General features: G+C 32.1%; 2 protein-coding genes across 3 annotated transcripts; one reads left to right on the top strand and one right to left on the bottom strand.

The window, feature by feature from the left end:
- Positions 1-4,498, top strand: LOC106772588 (putative pentatricopeptide repeat-containing protein At3g01580). Its single transcript, XM_014659090.2, has 4 exons — positions 1-849; positions 1,069-1,177; positions 1,291-1,388; positions 1,864-4,498. The coding sequence occupies exon 4, from the start codon at positions 1,953-1,955 to the stop codon at positions 4,062-4,064; it is 2,112 nt and encodes a 703-aa protein (XP_014514576.1). The 5' UTR covers positions 1-849; positions 1,069-1,177; positions 1,291-1,388; positions 1,864-1,952; the 3' UTR covers positions 4,065-4,498.
- Positions 4,499-8,445: 3,947 nt separating this feature from the next.
- LOC106770855 (aspartic proteinase-like protein 2) lies at positions 8,446-13,402 on the bottom strand. 2 transcript variants are annotated; one of them, XM_014656683.2, is made up of 10 exons: positions 13,025-13,402; positions 12,744-12,873; positions 12,330-12,586; positions 11,743-11,970; positions 10,551-10,713; positions 10,034-10,107; positions 9,836-9,932; positions 9,674-9,737; positions 9,099-9,170; positions 8,446-9,015 (listed from the first exon to the last, which is right to left on the bottom strand). In XM_014656683.2, exons 1-10 carry the CDS (start codon positions 13,240-13,242, stop codon positions 8,864-8,866), a joined length of 1,455 nt encoding a protein of 484 aa, XP_014512169.1. In that variant the 5' UTR covers positions 13,243-13,402; the 3' UTR covers positions 8,446-8,863. The 2 variants fall into 2 exon arrangements, with proteins under 2 accessions (XP_014512169.1, XP_014512170.1); XM_014656684.2 differs by having other exon boundaries at positions 13,031-13,401.
- Between the last annotated feature and the right edge of the window lie 3,153 nt (positions 13,403-16,555).

Raw genomic sequence — 16,555 nt, forward strand, 5'->3', positions numbered from 1 at the left:
TGTTATCTTTCCCTTCAAGCTTTCTATATGAATTAGTTTTTTTCTTTTCGTTGAAATTAATGACTAATGATGTGTTGGAACTGGTGCCATATTGCTAAAGGAAATTTGAGATTGTGATGTGCTACCTGCTGCCATTTCATGGCATAAGTTGTTAATTACTGTAATGAATGCTTTGTTCGTCGTGTTTCTCTACGTGTGTTCTTCTTTGATTCAACCAAAGTATGTTTGATTAAAAATTTAGCCCCATTTTTGGTGGCCCAAAAACCTTTCAGATGGATTATGAACGAAATAGGGCCGGGTTAGTCCCTGGCCCCAAAACATGCGATCTATTTCCATTTTCTTCTGGAAAACCACTTCCCTGAGCACTTGACAGCCACCCCTCACTCTCGCCGCCTCCCGCCGCCTCCCGCCGCCTCCCTCGCCATGCTGGATTTCGGATGGAGCTTCCCTATCATCTTATACTGAACACATTGCGAGATGGTAGAGAGGGTGGTCCTCTTGGGGAGCACAATTGCGAGGTTTTCGCGAAGGTTTTGGAATCCGTGAATTGTTTATCGGAACTGCCTCTCGGACACTGCAAGTTGCTGAAACGAGCTCGTGAAAGGAGGTGGTGGAGGCGGCGGTGGCCTGAGAAAACGTGTCAGTGACGGTGTTATATGTTTGTGTCCACCGTGGTTGAAGATAGTGGTGAAGGCGTTTGCATTTGTGAACATTTTTTCCGCGTTTATTTATTTGCAACTTCGAGATTTGACCTCGAGTCTGCTGGAGGAGGCGCTTAGTGAGCTTGCTAAGTTTGGGGTTAAACTTGGCCTCGGTGACATCAAGAATCTTTCGCTTCTCTGTCCTCGTGTAAATTGATTGATTTTGTTTCTCCTTTTTAGTTTTTTGATTGAATTTCGTAGTTCGTCGTTGTTCATGTTGTGGTGACGTTGTAGGAATAGCGATTGTTCCTTAAAGTGACTATTCGGTGTTCAATGCATTGGTTTTGTTATGCTTTGTATGCAACAAGGAAATGGTTACGGTATGTTGCACTTTCCTGTTCTTAATCGTGGATTGAATTCTTTGCAGATGGTATGTTTCAGGGATGATGTAGAGAAGACAAGTTTTGGTGATAACATTCTTGTCCTTAATCATTCAACAGACAATAAAGATCTAGTTGAAGAAAATCCTAAAAGAGGTATACTGAAGATGTGGACTGTTGTTTTGTTGCTGTTATTTACTGATATTCTTCTATTTCATCAGAATAGCATTTTTGTTTTTCAATTTTGCTTGACATGTCTTGTTTAATAGCGCGCAAGTGGTTGTATATTTCAAAGACTGTCAGTACATCGAAGAGAAGGGACAGTTCTTTCCTTAAATTTCTAGGATGGGCTTTTGAACAGCTGCCGGTATGTCTCTGTTACATTATTCTTCACAAATGAGCCACTGTGGACCCACTTATGTTTAGTGAAAGTTGCTATAATAGATAGAAATTTGTTCCTAGAACCAAACTTTGATTGTATAAGTATCATAGAATTTGCATTGTATCCTATACATCCACCTGTGTATACTCTGATTGATATTTCGCTTAAATTTTCCAAGTTATAACACTTAATATAAGTGTTTCTTTTCTTTGTAAAAATGGAATTTATTGTTGGATATTTAGTTTTTTTTGTAAAAAAGAAAACCCATGGGCTGGCCCTGACCCACAGGGCTTTGGAGCTTTTTAGCCCTGGAGGCTTTTTTAATAAAGGGCTTTTTTGGCCCTGTGGAATTTTTTGGTCCCAACCCACATAGACTAGGGCCAGAGCCTATTATAGAGGCCTATTTGACAAATTTTAAAGCCCATGTACTAATTGTTTCAGTTATATGGTTTATCAACAGGAGTTGATTGCATAAAAAGAATATGATTGAGAGAAGCTATGAATTAGCTGAGATGCTCTTTAGGTTATAGAAGTCATCAGTCATTATACATGAAAAGGAGGGATCTTTTAGTCAAGCTATTGGGGACCTGCTGTAGTAAGATATCAGTTACACAGTTGCACTCACAGTGTTTGAAACTAGGCCTCACCCATGATAGTTTCGTTGTTACAAAGCTTAATGTTCTTTATGCTAGATATGCAGCCCTTTTTCATGCACATAGGCTGTTTGAAGAAACAACTTGCAGAACTGCCTATTTATGGAATGCTTTGCTTAGGAGCTACTTTATGGAGGGAAGATGGGTGGAGACATTATCTCTATTCTATCAAATGAGTGCCAATGCAGTGTCAAGTGAGGAAAAACCTGACAATTACACACTGTCTATTGCTCTAAAATCGTGTGCAGGTTTGAGGAAGCTTGAGCAGGGGAAAATGATTCATGGATTTCTCAAGAAGAGGAAGATAGATAATGACATGTATGTAGGGTCTGCACTGATTGAGCTGTACTCAAAATGTGGACAAATGAATGATGCTTTGATAGTGTTTACTGAGTATTCAAAACCAGATGTGGTTTTATGGACTTCAATAGTTACTGGGTATGAGCAGAATGGCTGTCCTGAACTTGCACTTGCATTTTTCTCCCGAATGGTTGTGTTGGAGCAAGTAAGTCCCGATCCAGTAACACTTGTTAGCGCTGCTTCTGCTTGTGCCCAGTTATCTGATTTTAACACAGGAAGAAGTGTACATGGATTTGTGAAACGAATGGGTTTTGACACCAAGTTATGTTTGACCAATTCTATGCTAAATATGTATGGAAAACTTGGTTCTATTAAGAGTGCAGCTAATTTGTTCAGGGAAATGCCAAATAAGGATATTGTATCATGGAGCTCAATGATTGCGTGTTATGCTGATAACGGAGCTGAAACCAACGCATTAGATCTTTTCAATGAAATGATAGATAAAAGAATTGAACCCAATAGGGTTACAGTGATTAGTGCATTGAGGGCTTGTGCTTCCAGTTCAAATTTGGAAGAAGGTACACATATCCATAAATTGGCAATCAACTATGGATTCGAGTTGGATATCATTGTCTCTACAGCTCTTATTGATATGTACATGAAGTGTTTTTCGCCCGCAAAAGCAATTGAGCTTTTCAACAGAATGCCCAATAAAGATGTAGTTTCTTGGGCTGTTTTGTTTAGTGGGTATGCTGAAGTTGGAATGGCACACATGTCCTTGAGGTTATTTTGCAACATGTTATCGAGTGGAACACGACCTGATGCTATTGCTCTGGTGAAGATTCTTACTGCAAGTTCAGAATTAGGGATTCTTCAACAAGCTTTGTGCCTTCATACTTTTATAACTAAAAGTGGATTTGAAAATAATGAATTTATTGGAGCATCACTCATAGAGTTGTATGCAAAATGTAGTAGCATAGATAATGCTAACAAGTTTTTTAGAGGATTGGCTCATAAAGATGTTGTTACCTGGAGCTCAATGATTTCTGCATATGGATTCCATGGGCAAGGAGAAGAGGCTTTGAAATTATTTTATGAGATGACTAATCATTCAGATGTTCAGCCTAACAAAGTAACCTTTGTCTCAATTCTATCTGCCTGTAGTCATGCAGGTTTGATTGAAGATGGGATAAAGATGTTTCACGTCATGGTGAATGAGTATCAATTGATGCCCAATTCAGAGCATTACGGTATTATGGTTGATCTTCTTGGTCGAATGGGAGAGTTGGATGGGGCCTTGGACTTGATTAATGGCATGCCCATGCAAGCTGGCCCGCATGTATGGGGAGCCTTACTTGGTGCATGTCGTATACATGAAAATATAAAGATGGGGGAGTTTGCAGCTCAGAATCTTTTCGTGTTAGACCCTAATCATGCAGGGTATTATATACTGTTATCAAATATATATTGTGTGGACAATAATTGGCTTGATGCTGCAAAAGTCAGGACATTGATAAAGGAAAATAGGCTGAAGAAGACTGTTGGTCAAAGCATGGTTGAGATAAAGAATAAAGTTTACAGTTTCGTTGCTGGTGACAGATTGCATGGTGAATCTGATCAGATTTATGAAATGCTAAGAAAATTAAATGCAAAAATGAGGGAAGAAGGCTATGATCCTCCAATATTGTCACAGGAAATACAGTTCTAGTATCGGCTATGTGGAACATTAAATCTGATGGGAAGTTATCCGATGGCAGAACCAACCACCAAAAAAATACCTTGAAATCTAAATGGTTAAAGGATTTTATGGATGACATCAAGATATTAAAATATTATTTTAATTCCTGGAAGCTAAATGATGACACTTACAAGGCCATTATTGCTGACATCTTTTAGATTATATAGTGTACTCCCCCTTATTATAATTAAATAGTGAAAAATTTCATGTTTTATTTTTTTACTTTTCAATAGCTCTTGATGATAGATAGCTTAAGTTTAAGCACTGTAGTTGATAGCCTTTCAGTTAAACTGCTGTACTTAGATTGTAGAAGTTTTTTGTGTTTAGAAAATACCTTTGCAGGCACTTTTCTGCAGTTTGATTTCTTCACAATGAGCAATTTGAGAATTAAGTACATTGGTTGAGAGGGGCTCATTCCTGCTGTTGAATTTGTTTTGATGGTATTGTGGTAAACATTTATGTTGTTATGATGCCTATTTTTATCTGTATATTTCTTAATCTTGTTAGGGCAGCTTTACCAAGATTACATTATCTGGCCGAGCACATTATTTGCTGATGGCGGACTATGTCTAACATTGAGTTCAATACATCTCTTGGCATCTAGTAGTTAAGTTTACTGGTATATATTTGTGTAGTTGTTTTAAACAGAAGAAGCGAGAATTATCTCATCTAATACTCATGTCACTATGGTATGCACCAAATCCTCATAAATATATTTCTCATTCTGTCCAATATCCCTATATACAAGTTACTGAATATCATGTTAACTAAATCAACCTTTTGTGTAATACAACTTTTTATAGGCATTTTGGAATCTCAAATTTAGCTCTATGCATCCTAATTCTGACTCAGTTCTAGTCTCCTTCACTAGATTTAATACTAATTCAGTCCTAAACTCCCCTGATATGCACCAAATTCTTTACTGGTATGCTACTAATTTGGTAACACTGATAGAAAAGTGTTGGGATCAGTTTTTGATTTGTATGTTGCATAGGAAACTAAATGAAGTGACCCCTATGTTGGCACTGTTCAATACTATAAGATTAAACTCAACTATCAAAGCTATAAGGATGAAGGAGAAAGATGCAGTTGGTTTACGGAAAAACTCTGGCTCTCTGGCCTTCTATTATGAATTATACAGAAATGAGTTCCCTTAAAACACAAGAACTTAAAGGGTCCCTTATATATTCCTGCAGTTTCTATATATGTCTATATATGTACTGTAAGATAATGTTTTATAGATACAAGTGACAGATACAGCCGGTTCAGATGGTGTGGTATAAGTCATTCACATTTTGAGCTACTGCCTTAGCTATATAAATTGTTTTGAACATGTAAGCATTTTGAGGAGTATAATTTTTTTTTTTATTAGGTTATTTGACTGTTTAATTACTAATTGGCCTTAAATTGAACAAAGCATGTCAATCATATTCTACAGTCAAAATTTATTGCTGTAGTTCTCGAGAAATATATATTAATGGCTAGAAACCTTTGGTCTGAAACGTTGATAAAGAAATTAGGCAGTCTGCAGATTTAGAGTTGTCTCAGTGTCACTAGTGATTTCAAATTTGAATCATGAGTACACAACTGTATTTAATACTTAAAGGAGAATTTTGATGATCTATATCACTGTTAATTTTGTTCTTTGAGAGTCATTCTTGTTACTTTTTTTTAATATGTTCTTGTAAGTTAAGTGTGACAACTAAAAAAAAATACTTGAGTTCTCAATTTTAGTAGAATATATTAAGGGATAATTAACCATTGTTTCTTTACTTTTTTTGTAATGAAGTTTTTTTATCAGTAAAACCTTTTAAGATTATATTGTATGACCATTTGGTTAATCTTAGATTGCACAGTACAAAAGGTCAGCCATGCCTTAAACGTGACCACAATAATCATCTCTTGACAGAAAGAATGCAACTTACAGATTGAATGGTCACCCTTTGTAACCTAATACTGATTAATTTATGAAAAAACATGATTAGTACCAATTAGATCATGATTAGACTGTTAGTAATCTGAAATCCATTATTATGAAGTTTATAAATATATGTTTGATGTAAAAGTAGGCGATGATAGTAAATACTCATTAATTGTTAGAATTGTTGAGTTTCTACTGATTAAGTATCATCACATATAATCTCTCAATTTGACTAAACGAGATTATAGGATGAACGGTAAAAAAGGTGACAATAACAAACATTTGGATTCTCAAAAGTTAACTTCGATCCCATAACCGAAACAAGGGTGTTTCTCAGGATTGAACGTAGGATGATGGTACGAGAAAAAAAAAAATCCTCTATCGTCTCAAGCTAGAACTTAGGTTGACCCTCATTAGTAGCGGAGATATCACAACTTTTTTACACTCTTTCAATGTGTATAATATTATTATGATGATGTTATGTTTTTTCTAGATAACAATCATGGAACAACATGAAGGTTTTTGAAGAGGATGTCCTTCTTCTAAAGAACTTGTCACCTCCTCTTCAGAATTAAAAGATCTTTGAATCCCTAAATTATAAACCTTAAATTCATTGATGAACAAGAAACGTGAAGTGAAAAAGTACAAAAGAAAAATGTTTAATCACTATATTCCTTAAAAGGTTTGGACCTTTCTTCTCATGACCTAAGCCTAAGTTAGAAGAGATCTTTCTTTAAACATGCTTAAGTGTTCAAATAACAAAAGAAGTTTTCGAAAATTCTTAAAAAAAGGTTAGAAAGACTATTGTGCATGTTTTAAATAGGGATAACAAAGTGGGCTATAACAAGTGAGTTACCAAAATAGGATGAATGAAATTAAAAATTTCAACCCACTAGTTCATTTTGGTTTGTTTAGCCAGTCAAATTGATTAGTCAAAGACGCACCAAAATAGACTAGACCATAGACACTATTTTTATTTTTAAATTAAAAATTAAAATAATATATAGTTTGAAATATTAAATTTTTAATATTATATTTTTTAAGAATATAAATATATAATAATATATCTTAAATAATTAATATTTATAAATTAAGTTTTAATTATTAATCAGAATAATTTTTTTAATTTATCAAATTAAAATATTAATTAATTAATTAAAAGCTTTAATTATACCATTAAGTCATTTTTAATATATATATATATATATATATATATATATATATATATATATATATATATATAATTTGATAGTAAAATATTAAAAAATTAAAAAATATATCGGTTAGTCCATTTGTCCGCCCATTGGTAGAACGAGTTATAAATATTGACATATTTTGTGATGATAGACCAATTTAGTCTAATTATTAAACTAAAATTCCTAAGTCTCAAGACATTGTTGTTAAAGACTAACAATAAGAAGAAAGAAGTGTAATAACTGGAACTAGTTGTTGAAAAATATCAAAGAAGAAAAGGTTGACTGTTGTTCCTTCCAAAGGATTTTTCTTCATGGAGAAATGTATAGGTGCTTCACTTTTCATAAAGATATATTTTAATATCAAATTATTTCATTTTTTTACAATAATTTGTTTGAATAAAATATTTCAATTATTACCAAATCATAAATTTTATTTAATATTTAAAAATAATTAATACTCAAAATATCAATCAGAGTTGTTTTTCTTTTCACTTTGATCAAATATACAATAAAATTCTGAAGAATTTTTTTAGTTGATATAAACAAAAGCTTTCCTTAATTAACATTGACTAAAGCTAACCATAATTATTTTAGCTAAAATGGATAAAGATTATTATTTTTTCAATGTTATTAGTAGAAGTTAATTTTTAATATTGATGGTCAGTATTATTTTTTAACTAACTGCTTAATAAGTTTTGCTGAAAAACTCATTTTATTTTTAGACAGAATTTAAAATCCTATAACTTTGAACAATTACTTTTCTTTCCTAAATTTCTAAATTTTAATTTCCTTTCAAATATTTAATTATAAGACAATTCAAATTCTTTTATAAAACTAAATTACGCTCTATAAGGTTCACATCCCAACACACTACTATTATTCTACTCAATGGCCTTTTCTAAGGATCTCTATCCTCTTCCTTTTAAATATTATAGACTGGTTAATCACCCTGTTTTTCCTTTATCAGCAGATGGGTAAGAAGAAAATCCTCTCTCTCTCTCTCTCTCTCTCTATCTATCTATCTATATATATATATATATATATATTTATTTATTTATTTATTTATTTTTCTTTTAGTGAGGCCAACAAGAAGTCATCTTGCATGGCAAAGAACAAGGAAAGAGACAAGTAAATAGAAAAGAAAAGCCTAAGATTTTTTATTTTTATTTTTTTATTTTTTTTATGTTTTAGTCAACATATTTATGATAAAACCATAGAAATACTCAACCAAGTCTAAAGAAATACACTTGAGGTTCAATTTCAATTTATGTTATCAAACAGAAATAAAGGTTCATAATATTCAAACTTGAGAAATGTTTAAAAATAATTAGTCTTTTTTAATAAACCTTTTTAATCACCATTATGTTTACCTTGTCAAAATTGGGTAAGTATAGTCACCGATGTTTTAACCAATCATTCTTGGAACTTCCATCCAAATTTCACTAATCAAACTCCTGCCAAAATTTTCCCTTCTGAAACTCATTAAAATCTCCACTTTTCAAGCTTCTATTCAAATTCCCATTTCTTCAGAGCTGCTTCATTCATAAATCTTTGACTTCTCACTTGATCACCTTCCCATGATTAGTGTTGAAAACTTAATTTTACATTATCTCGAGTGATGACTTGATTCCCAACATTTCACATAAATTTTTTCATACTAACATTATGTACAAAGACAGAGCCACAATGCTTACGGATAGTAAATTAGAAAGAACACGTATTGCGGAGCTGCTGACACTTAGCTGTCCCCCATTGATGTATTCATCCTTGCTCGTAGTCACAGAAACATTTACAGACAAAGAACCTAGCATCAAATGAAAATTCAAGACACAGTAAAGAATTATATATATAATCTTTGCAGGAGTAGAATTTCTCTGGTGAACTTACAGTCATAGTTAGCCCATCCAATTCGTTGATGTGCCAAGTCGTACACAACTATCTTATCTTTTAGGACAAGATCTGTCAAATCAGTTGAAACAATTTTGATTAGTTTTGAATCATCATGGTAGATCACTTGTATATCTGATACAATTGATGCATTATTTACAGAAAAGAAAACATGGCCTGGCCAATTTACAATTAGCATAATTTTTGACGCTTTCAAGTACAGAAGTAGAATAATTTCTTTTACCACAACACTGATTTATGTAGTACTTGAATGATGAAAATGAGACAATCTACCTTTTCTGGATCATATTTTATTTCATCATCTATCTACTATTTCTTTTGAAGAATTTTTGTAACAACAATGGGTTATGCGAAATTGTGCAGAAGCAACAAGCCATAAGTTCTCGGTGGTATATGATGACACTAGTTGTTTACCACTGGTACAGAAAACATAATTAAGACATTTTTCTTATTCTTTGTTTTAGAGCCCCATTTCATAATCATGATTTGTGATTTCTTTTATTTTCATTGCGTTCTGCGGACTTTATCTGTCAACAAAATGTCCAGCATCTAACCTCCTAAAATTGAAACACCCTCCTGTACATTCTGGAAACCGATGCACCACATTTCAGCACCCTCCTGTTTAAGCAGAAGGCACCTCAGCATATAAGCAACATATAATTTCAAATAATAACTTCCTTATTCAAATGTATGAGTTATTTAACAGACATACTTACACGGTAACCATTATGCATAAGGTACTGCTCTGGTTTTAAAATCATTGAAGCTCCACCCTCAAAATTTAAACTGACTAAAGGGAAAATGTCACCTATACTGTAAAACATAAACTCTAATGAGTTATGGGAAATCCTAATAGGAAAGTTTTGAGAAAAAAGTCATTTAAAAGTCTCAACAATTATAGTATTCATAATGACCTGGTTGTGACCAGATAACACTGGCTTCCTTTGGAATTAGTTTGCTGAGCAGATTGTGATACGGCCGTAGTTATCTACACATTCGTTTAGAATGTCAAGATCAATATATGTTATAGATAAGGTAAAAAAAATTCCTTATAATGTAGGGTAAGTAAATAAAAGGAAAAATTTATTTGCCTCCCTGAAAACCCCCTCTTAATAATACTAATTAAATATAGAAAAGGGTGTGAACCTTAATAAGCTGTTTAATTGGTGGGGGTATCCTAAATCTATTACTGAAACATCAAAACTTAATACCAGAAAGAAAAATAAAAAGTATAAGAATCCAAATGAACTCAGTGGGAAAATATGTTAATCAGAATATTTAGAAAAGATATAAAACAAAAGATATGCAAACAACAATTTAAGAAACTATTCTCACTATTTACAATTTCTCATGATGGACAAGAAAAAGGACAATATTGTGCCCAACACAGTAAAATACTTGAAGATTTTGCCTAAGGTACAAGAAACTTACAGCAGTGACTAGAGGATCATAAGCTTCTTGAACAAGATATGCCAACGTCGTACCACAGTCAACTATAGTTCCTCGGTCATTAGACGTTGCAAATACAGCTGGATTAATTGGAAGGGGTTGCCCATTGACAGCAATACTCTGAAGATTCAAGTTGTAATGAGGCCTGAGATTTGATCAACCAGTCAAATACACTGCAATATATCTCATAGAGAACCACAGATTATTTGACAGAGACAAGAAATTATTTGATAGAAATAAAACCAGCATAACAAGTATTTTTAATGACATTTTTGAGAGCAATATTACCTAAACTCAAAAATAACTTACATCTATTATAATTTAGGATTTTCCTCAACCCACAGTCTCTCCTTAATTTCCCTGCCCAAACTACTTAACTTTCAGATCATACAATATTATTATCATCATAAAAATATATATGTTTTATATTTTAGTATAGTTACATGTATCAATAACATAAAAGTATAAATATATTATTTACATCTTATGAAATAAAAAGATTTGAAAAATATAACAAAATATCTGATTATTATCTATTTATATTGCAATTGAAGATTCATCTCAACCATTTTCTCGCCTATTATTTTCTACCCATTTGAATATTTTTTTCTTCCCTGTTTTTTCCTGTCAGTTTGAATATTTTTTTTTTCTGCTAAATTACAAATAAAACTAGCTTCATTAAATTAAAACAATGAATCTTATCTTTTCAATTATATTCATTTATATATATTTGGGTTCTGAAAAAATATTTTAAAATGGTTTAGCATCACCAGGTTGATTCAAACATTTTCCCCAAGAGTGTGGCATGTGACGACTTTGTGCTTGTGTAAGTGAAAATGGATGAGAAACTAAAGGGATTTTCATACGAGAGCATGTGTAGATCCATAGGTCTCTTCAAGACAATATTATCTTCAGAAACGGAAAGGATATTTCTTCCCCGTGAAAGGCATGAACCCAAAAGTGTTACGATCTTCCAGGATCACTAATATTATATAATAAGAATACTACCCTAAATCAAGATTAGGATAAATACATTAAAATCAAATTAACGCATCAGAAATTAACAGTTTAGGTTAAAAATGACAAAATCTCAACCCACCAAAAATTTTCATATTGGGGTAAGTTATCAACTAACCAGGTAAAGAAAATGAGAAAAGAAATGAAGAGAACATACTGTGATGGAACAAGTGGACTATAAACAATACTTGACTCCTTTATCTCGCCCAGAACTAGAATGCCTCCTCCATCACCATCTCCTTTCAAGCAATGAGAGAAGACTTTGGGTGTTATTCCGCGTGATGACAACTGTGATACAACAGATAGAGCACCAGGACCAAACCCAAAAATTCCATCAACTGCTTTATCTGTCTTAGTAAGATCTCCAGACTGATAGATGCTACACCTGTTTCCAATAAAATCAACCAAAACAGTCTCCTTTAAAACAAAAATGGGAAATCCATATCAAATATTAGCATAAACAGGGAGCTATATGCAAAATAAACCAGAAGAGAAGCCACGGGAAAAAGAATGAACAACATCAACATAAGCAAGGCCTTTCATTAACCTTTTCTCCCAGTTTATTAAATAAAACAACCTATTGACAAATATTACAATGCCAATTTAACTTCCACCTTCCCATCTCCTCTGTATTTCATTCTTACAAAGCATATCCCATATACAGTTCTACTCTTCATACATTCCCAATCTCATATCAAGTGCACACACCTTTATTCACAATAATAGACAAGCATAATGACTCACCCAAAAACAATGGTAGCCGAAGAGTTAACCGGTGGAAGTGGAGTCTGTCCCACGATCAAGTTAAAATACAATGCATCCGAAACATAATAACCTGCAGTCCCACTTCCATCTCCATACTTAAAGGAGTAGCTGCATTGATTAGCCCTCGTGGAGCACTCAGCAGAAGCACCTTGAACCCCAGTAGTGCATATCGGGTCCGTGCAGGAAACCAACGCAGCGGTGGACGACCCAACCGTGTCAAAGAAATTAAGTTCAATCTGCTCACCACAAAACACAACCAACAAAATCTTCAACACATTAATCTCCAAATAAAAAATCTTAGTTCCCATCAAAGCACCATAAAGTAAGTATGCAAGATAACAAGAAGCTCAACACATAAAGCACCAAAATCAAAATTAAATTCAAAATCCTCACCCCTAGTTCACTAGACTGGGGACAATTACTGCAAGTATTGCAATTCACCCATAATATATCACTCCCCGTATCAATCTGAACGTTAAATTCTTTAGGAGGTGTTCCCATCTTCACTTTGGTATAATACAACCTGAACAAAAACAAACAAAAATCACCACCATATTCTATAATATCACTCTCAATAGGTCAATTAAATAAATAAATAAACAAAACTTAGCACTAAAGTATATAAATATATCTTTGTTTTCCACATTTTAAAAAAAGAAACTTCAATGGATTACCCGTACCCAACGGTGTTTGGATCGGATGTTCCTTGGACTGCTAAGTCGACTATGCCGCTCAACATTCGGGCGTGGCGGGCTCTGTCACGAGCCCTCAGCTCCGCCACCTCCGTGCGGTGGCTCAGAGGAATGCTCCGCTCGAGACGGAGGAAAGCGCCGTGCACCGCCGACACCAGCACGGCGATCACCGCCAACAGCGTAGGAATGCAACACCGCATTATTGTTAGTATTTTTAAATTGCGTGTGGTTTTGGGTTTTGTTTTGCCTAATGAAAATGGTGAAGGACTCGGTGCATTGTAAGTTGAAACGTAGAGAGAACAGAGAAAAATTGAAATGAAAAGTTTCTCACAGATTTTTCTTTGCTGATTATGGGAAATTAGCTCACTTCATCTTGCTTATAGTTAATGAAAAATTACTATATTTTTTATTTATAATTTTGAATTATAAACTTCAAATAATTGAGTTACCATTTAATCGAATAACTTGTTAATAAAATATCTCCTCCGCCTGAAATGTAATAAAATATCTTACCACTGTTTCATTAACATAAGTTATGCAATTATTTTGAGAAAGAAAAAGACAAAAATATATAACTAGGACAATGATTTATGAAAAAAAAAACTTTATTTTCCACTTTGAGAAATTACAAATAATAATAGGAAAACTAAGAAGGGAATAAAGCTAAATTTAAACTAGTGGGAAGTTAGTACGCTGACACAATGCTTTAGCCTCTCAAACTTTTCAAATGAAAAGGAAACGAAGATTCCATATAATTATTAAAGTTCTTTGTTCCTAAGTAGCATTTAAATAAAGTATAGATCATATAAATTAAATTTTTACTTTATTTCATGTCAAAGTTTATTAGAGATAGAGTCAATTTAATTCATAATATGTAAATAAATATAAATTTTATTTTACGAATTGATTTTATGAAATTGAATTAAGTTTAAAGTATATTTGTTTAATTAATTATACGATAACGTATAGGTGTTAATTAAACGGATAGAGTTAGAAAAATGAAGTAAAAAAGATATTGGTGAGATCCTTACATCTATATGAAAAGCGACCCTTTAACCCTAGGTTGTTCTTTTTTCATTATAGTATAGTTTATTGTATGCACCAAAAACATGATATATGGATGGAATATCATATATCATATGGTGGATCTTAGGGAGAATATAACAGTGTACTTGTCACATTACTTATATATATAATTTATCTTTGGAGAAGAGATTATGGGACCTTATTACAGGAACTCTGATTGAAAATTGCAACAATAAGATCAAAGAAGATGGAAAGAGACATGTGGGAGCAGATACAGTGATTTGCTTCAATCATAGGGACTTGAAAGAGACAACAAATTTATTAGATACTTTTATTTCACATCACAGATAATATTAGCAAACACATGAAAAAACTGATCATTTTTGTTTTTCTTAATCAAATTTTAGTGGATGTGAAGGAACAATTGTGTATTTATTATTATTAGAATATACTATAGTAGGATAAGGTGATTTAAGAAAGTAATTTATTTATTTGGTGAATTTTAATTCTAATAAAATGATTTGTTTGGAGAAAACGTTAAAAGAAAGTTAAAATTTAAAAAAAAAATATATTAATAGATGTTTCAAATTATTAAAAAGTAAAATAGGAAATTCACTCAAATAAAATAGAAATTGAAATACACACGCGCACACCCACGACCCACGTGCAGGCACACATATATATAAAAAATTAAATTGTTAAATATTGTTCAAATATTTAAATTTAATTATATTTTATAAAGTTTAATTTTGAAACTATACTTAAAAATAAATATCTTTAAGATAAAGTTTTATCTTAAAAGATAAATTAAATTACTTTAAAAAAATTAAAATGTAAATTATTTGAAATACTCTATTAAGATAAAATATTTAAAAGAATGAAAAAAAATATATATGCAAGCAATTCAAATATTATATACTTTAATTTCTTAAAATTGTAAAAATTTCTCACCCAATTATGATGTTTTAATTTGATCTTATTATTTTGAATTCATGTTTAATAACATGATTTTTCTTCTTTATTTTATTTTATGAAATTCATGGTGTCCTTTTTAAGGAATGAGAGTTATGTTATTAGACACAACTTTTTTTCTTCTAAAGTCTTGAATGAACTGCGGACATTTTTCTTTTATGTTTTAACTTTTATTTTAAAAATAATCTATTATTTCAGTTTTTAAAAAGAAAATAAAAGTCGTATTTTTTAATATTTCCCTAAAATAAAGATTTATTTTTCAAAAACTATATGAAAAATTGTTATAATTCCCAACTTTAGACTTATCTTGTTTAACTTTCGAAAGTGAATGTTAGATAAGATCAATCTGGGATTGCTTTAATTTCTAATGACATAATCACATAAATAAACATTGTAGGCAGTCAAATTATTGTTAGTATAGTAGGATGTTAAATGTTCTAATAGATGTGGTTAGAAGTTGGTAAAATGATTTAGAGATACTTCATGTCATTATTGTTTTAGGGTTAGAGATTTATGGATGTTAACCTACTAATTTAAATTAACCAATTTGAATAAAAGTATTATTCCTTTCATATTAATTCTTTTAAATTGAACTTCCGACTTGTTTTTTTTTTATTATCTTAGTTATGGTTTTTTATTTTTATAAGATTGTTGTACTAATTTTTTTTAATAAATATTTGGGTTGCTTGAAGTACACTTGTGGTTAACCATTCTGAGTCACTGTTAGACTTTTCTTAAATTTTTTATTAGAGTTGTTGTTGGATTTGTTGTAAACCTTCATAAGAGTTATTGTTGTATGTTAGTTAAAGTTGTCATTGGATCTTTGTTGAAGCTATCACTAAACTCTCACTAGAGTTGTCGCTAGACCTTCATCAAACCTATCGTTGGACCCTCATTAGACTCTGTCGTCAAAACTTCATTAGAACTGTCACCGAATCTTTGTTGGAGTTGTTGTCAGACCTTTTATCAAAGTTTTCGCCATTGCAATTATTGTTGTTGTTGTCGTTGCCACCATCGATATTTGTCTCATTGTTCTGTTTTAATTAAGAGGGGACTAAGAAGTCCTTGTTATTTATTTAAGGGTGATAACTCCACTAAGAATTGTTGAACTTCTACTTTAGAGATACATACATTATGTGCTAAATTTGAACAATTGAAATATCTCATAAAGTCTATTAATAAGTCACCTTCTAGTACTTACTCTCTACCACTCAGTGGTAAGAACTTTAATTCTTCTTAAAACATTATGTGAGGACTCTTAGGTTCTCAGCTTTGGTACGACAGATCATATGATCACTTGATGAGTCGTTATTTCTTGAACTATATTTAGTTTATTGCACTTAAATAAGCCAGGGAATTGTGTTTAATTGTCTGTTATTTTCCCATTTTCTGAATTCTACTTAATTTGGTAAAAAATTCGTAATTGTGCTAATTTGGATTTTCTGAGCTGATTAAGTGCATTTCTGGTTGCAGGGAAGTTGTGGAAACATCATCTGGAGCATTAGGATATGGCGT

Source organism: Vigna radiata, chromosome 8 (assembly GCF_000741045.1).
Source record: "Vigna radiata var. radiata cultivar VC1973A chromosome 8, Vradiata_ver6, whole genome shotgun sequence".
Lineage (NCBI taxonomy): Eukaryota > Viridiplantae > Streptophyta > Magnoliopsida > Fabales > Fabaceae > Vigna > Vigna radiata.

What these genes read in the sequence shown, in the direction of transcription:
- LOC106772588 (XM_014659090.2), top strand. Translation starts at nt 1,953, where the DNA reads ATGAAAAGGAGGGATCTTTTAGTCAAGCTATTGGGGACCTGCTGTAGT.
- LOC106770855 (XM_014656683.2), bottom strand. Translation starts at nt 13,242, where the DNA reads ATGCGGTGTTGCATTCCTACGCTGTTGGCGGTGATCGCCGTGCTGGTG. An exon ending in CCAAACACCGTTGGGTACGG is followed by an intron (nt 12,874 to 13,024) that starts GTAATCCATTGA and finishes GTTTTTGTTCAG; the next exon opens with GTTGTATTATACCAAAGTGA. An exon ending in AGTCCACTTGTTCCATCACA is followed by an intron (nt 10,714 to 11,742) that starts GTATGTTCTCTT and finishes ATCAAATCTCAG; the next exon opens with GCCTCATTACAACTTGAATC.